This window comes from Diaphorina citri, unplaced genomic scaffold (genome assembly GCF_000475195.1).
Source record: "Diaphorina citri unplaced genomic scaffold, Diaci psyllid genome assembly version 1.1 scaffold9251, whole genome shotgun sequence".
NCBI lineage: Eukaryota > Metazoa > Arthropoda > Insecta > Hemiptera > Psyllidae > Diaphorina > Diaphorina citri.
In genome coordinates this window covers 1-2,465 of record NW_007386625.1, presented here as the reverse complement: position 1 = coordinate 2,465, position 2,465 = coordinate 1, and the positions used below count along the sequence as shown (strand labels likewise).

Below are 2,465 nucleotides of genomic sequence, written 5' to 3'. Positions count from 1 at the left end.
CCGCCCCGGGCGGGAATCGAACCCGCGGCCTAGCGCTTACAAGGCATACGCACTACCAACTAAGCTAACTAGGCTGGCGACTATCATCTTTGAGAGGAAGATTAATGCCAGATAATTACCTAACCGAAGGAACAGCATTTGAGTAAAACTTTTTTTTTAATGTTCAATTACAGGACCGTGAGCTTTCAAATTTAAAGCTCTGTTCTACTCTAAACATTGTCCCATCAGGATAAAATCCGCCCCGGGCGGGAATCGAACCCGCGACCTAGCGCTTACAAGGCAGACGCGCCACCAACCAAGGTAACTAGGCTGTTTTTTTATATATATAGGGAGAATGCACGTACATATTCTAATATAATAATCTTACCTGTACTAGTCGGATCATGAACACAGAATGACTCCTACTAGACTCCTTGTTACACAAAGTCCGCGCCATTTTCTTCCTAGCCTGACCCTTGTATAATACTTGTCATTAGCACCACCATGCACGTACATATTCTAATATAATAATCTTACCTGTACCAGTCGGATCATGAACACAGAATGACTCCTACTGGATTCCTTGTTACACAAAGTCCGCGCCATTTTCTTCCTAGCCTGACCCTTGTACAATACTTGTAGTGCTTCTTCAGTCGTGGTTACTTCAATCTCATTAGCACCATGCACGTACATATTCTGACAGCTGTCTTCCCGTATCAGGCGGTTGTTGAGAGGAGTGCTCTTGGATTTGTCACCAGTACCACCTGTGTGAATAGAATAGAATAGAATGTTATAGGTCATAAGTCTAGTCTCAACAACTTACCTGGGTAGAAGTTAAAACTAGGTGCGTTCTCTACCACCTAGCCCTTAAAGCTCTATAGAAAAAAGGAAAGGGTGCAAAAAATGTTCAGCTCCCACAGAGAGATTTAGAAGGGATTTGTTTGATAACTGCTAGGTAAGGTTTTTTTTCCTTTTTTTTAGGGCTTTGTTTTAAGTGGCAGGGTTCTCACTTACATGAGCTCTTCCACCCAACCACTAATGACCATTAATGAGGGGTTGTGCCCACTATTTGGTAACATCTGGGACCTCCAGAACTGCTGACTGTTCAGTGGTACAATAGCTTTTGTGAAGACTCTTGAAATCTTGAAGAGATGATTGAACCCTCAGTGAAAATATAAGGACTGTTCAGTGGTACAATAGCTTTTGTGAAGACCCTTGAAATCTTGAAGAGATAATTGAACCCCTGGTGAAAATATAAGGAGTATTGAGGAGGTATAAAAGGCATTATTGGTACTGCACAAAAAAAAAACTCTCCCTCACTCTATGATGGTTTCTTACCATTCATTGTATATGTCTTTCCACTCCCTGTAACTCCATAGGTCAGAAGCAGCCCATCCTTCCCGTGAATCAAATTATCGACCAATGGATGTGCTACTTCCATGTATATCTGCTTTTGATCAGAATCTGTGTCAAATATCTTCTTGAACACATATTGAACTTCTTTATTGTTGAAATACCTTGGATTCGAACCATCAGGAGGGGTCAGTTGAATGGTTGTGCTGGACAAGACAGAGATGCAAGATTCCTCGTAGGCATTCTGCAGTGGTCGAATGCGACAGAACACTTGCAGAGGATCTGAGGACTTTTGAAAGTTCACCCTTCTTGGAGTTTTCCTGAAATTTGTAAATGATGGTCAAAAATCATTTTTGTGAAATGCCCCCCTGGAACTAGTTCTTTGAACAACTCTGATGCACTCCCAACTTTTTGTTCGGCAGAAAAAATATTGTTCTTACTTGAAAAATAACACATTTACATAACCACCATGAAATCAATACCGGTAATCATGCAGAAGTCACATCCGTGGAAAAAAAAGCTTCTTTTTGTATTTAACCTAACCCTATAATAACACTAATCACTGCTCTAATTGTGAAAACTCTTTCTTGCGTTTAACCCTTTAACCTAACCCTATAATTACCAGGGTCACTGCTTGTTTGTGCCAGTTCCTTTGGTAGCAATATTCCACGGACGTGACTTCTGCACAAGTACCATTCTAAGAACTTACCCAGGTTTGGTAGACATTTGCTCCTGCTGTCTTTCAAAAAACAGGAAACTCAGGAAAGTGACAGAAGTAAGTAGTTGTAGGTAGGTACTTGTACCTTGTGCTCTAATTTTCTTCGAGTGCCAGAATACGATTATTTTCAAAGGTACAGACGTTGGATTACTTTGACAGAATGGAAATTGTAATATGGTTATTAGCAGACTAATGAAGAAGAATTCAAGACCAAAAAATCAAAAATCAAGCTACTTTTATCAAAAAATTCAAAAATCTCAAAACTTTTTGTAAACTGATAAAACGAACCGTTTATTTTTAAATTACATTGTTGCCAAGTGTTGCAGTCACTCTATCTCGCCTTGAAAATTATGCACATTTTTATGCACATTTTGTAATGGTGGTTCGTATTTTTTGCCAGTTAATTTTTTGCGGC

General features: G+C 39.7%; 1 protein-coding gene across 1 annotated transcript; it reads right to left on the bottom strand.

The window, feature by feature from the left end:
• Positions 1 to 367: 367 nt before the first annotated feature.
• On the bottom strand, positions 368 to 2,283 carry LOC103522556 (kinesin-like protein KIF23; the record flags this gene model as incomplete). The annotated part of the gene is made up of 4 exons (XM_008487658.3): positions 2,042 to 2,283; positions 1,318 to 1,652; positions 517 to 743; positions 368 to 448 (listed from the first exon to the last, which is right to left on the bottom strand). Coding segments are annotated over exons 1-4 (660 nt in total), but the record flags the coding sequence as incomplete, so codon positions are not given.
• Between the last annotated feature and the right edge of the window lie 182 nt (positions 2,284 to 2,465).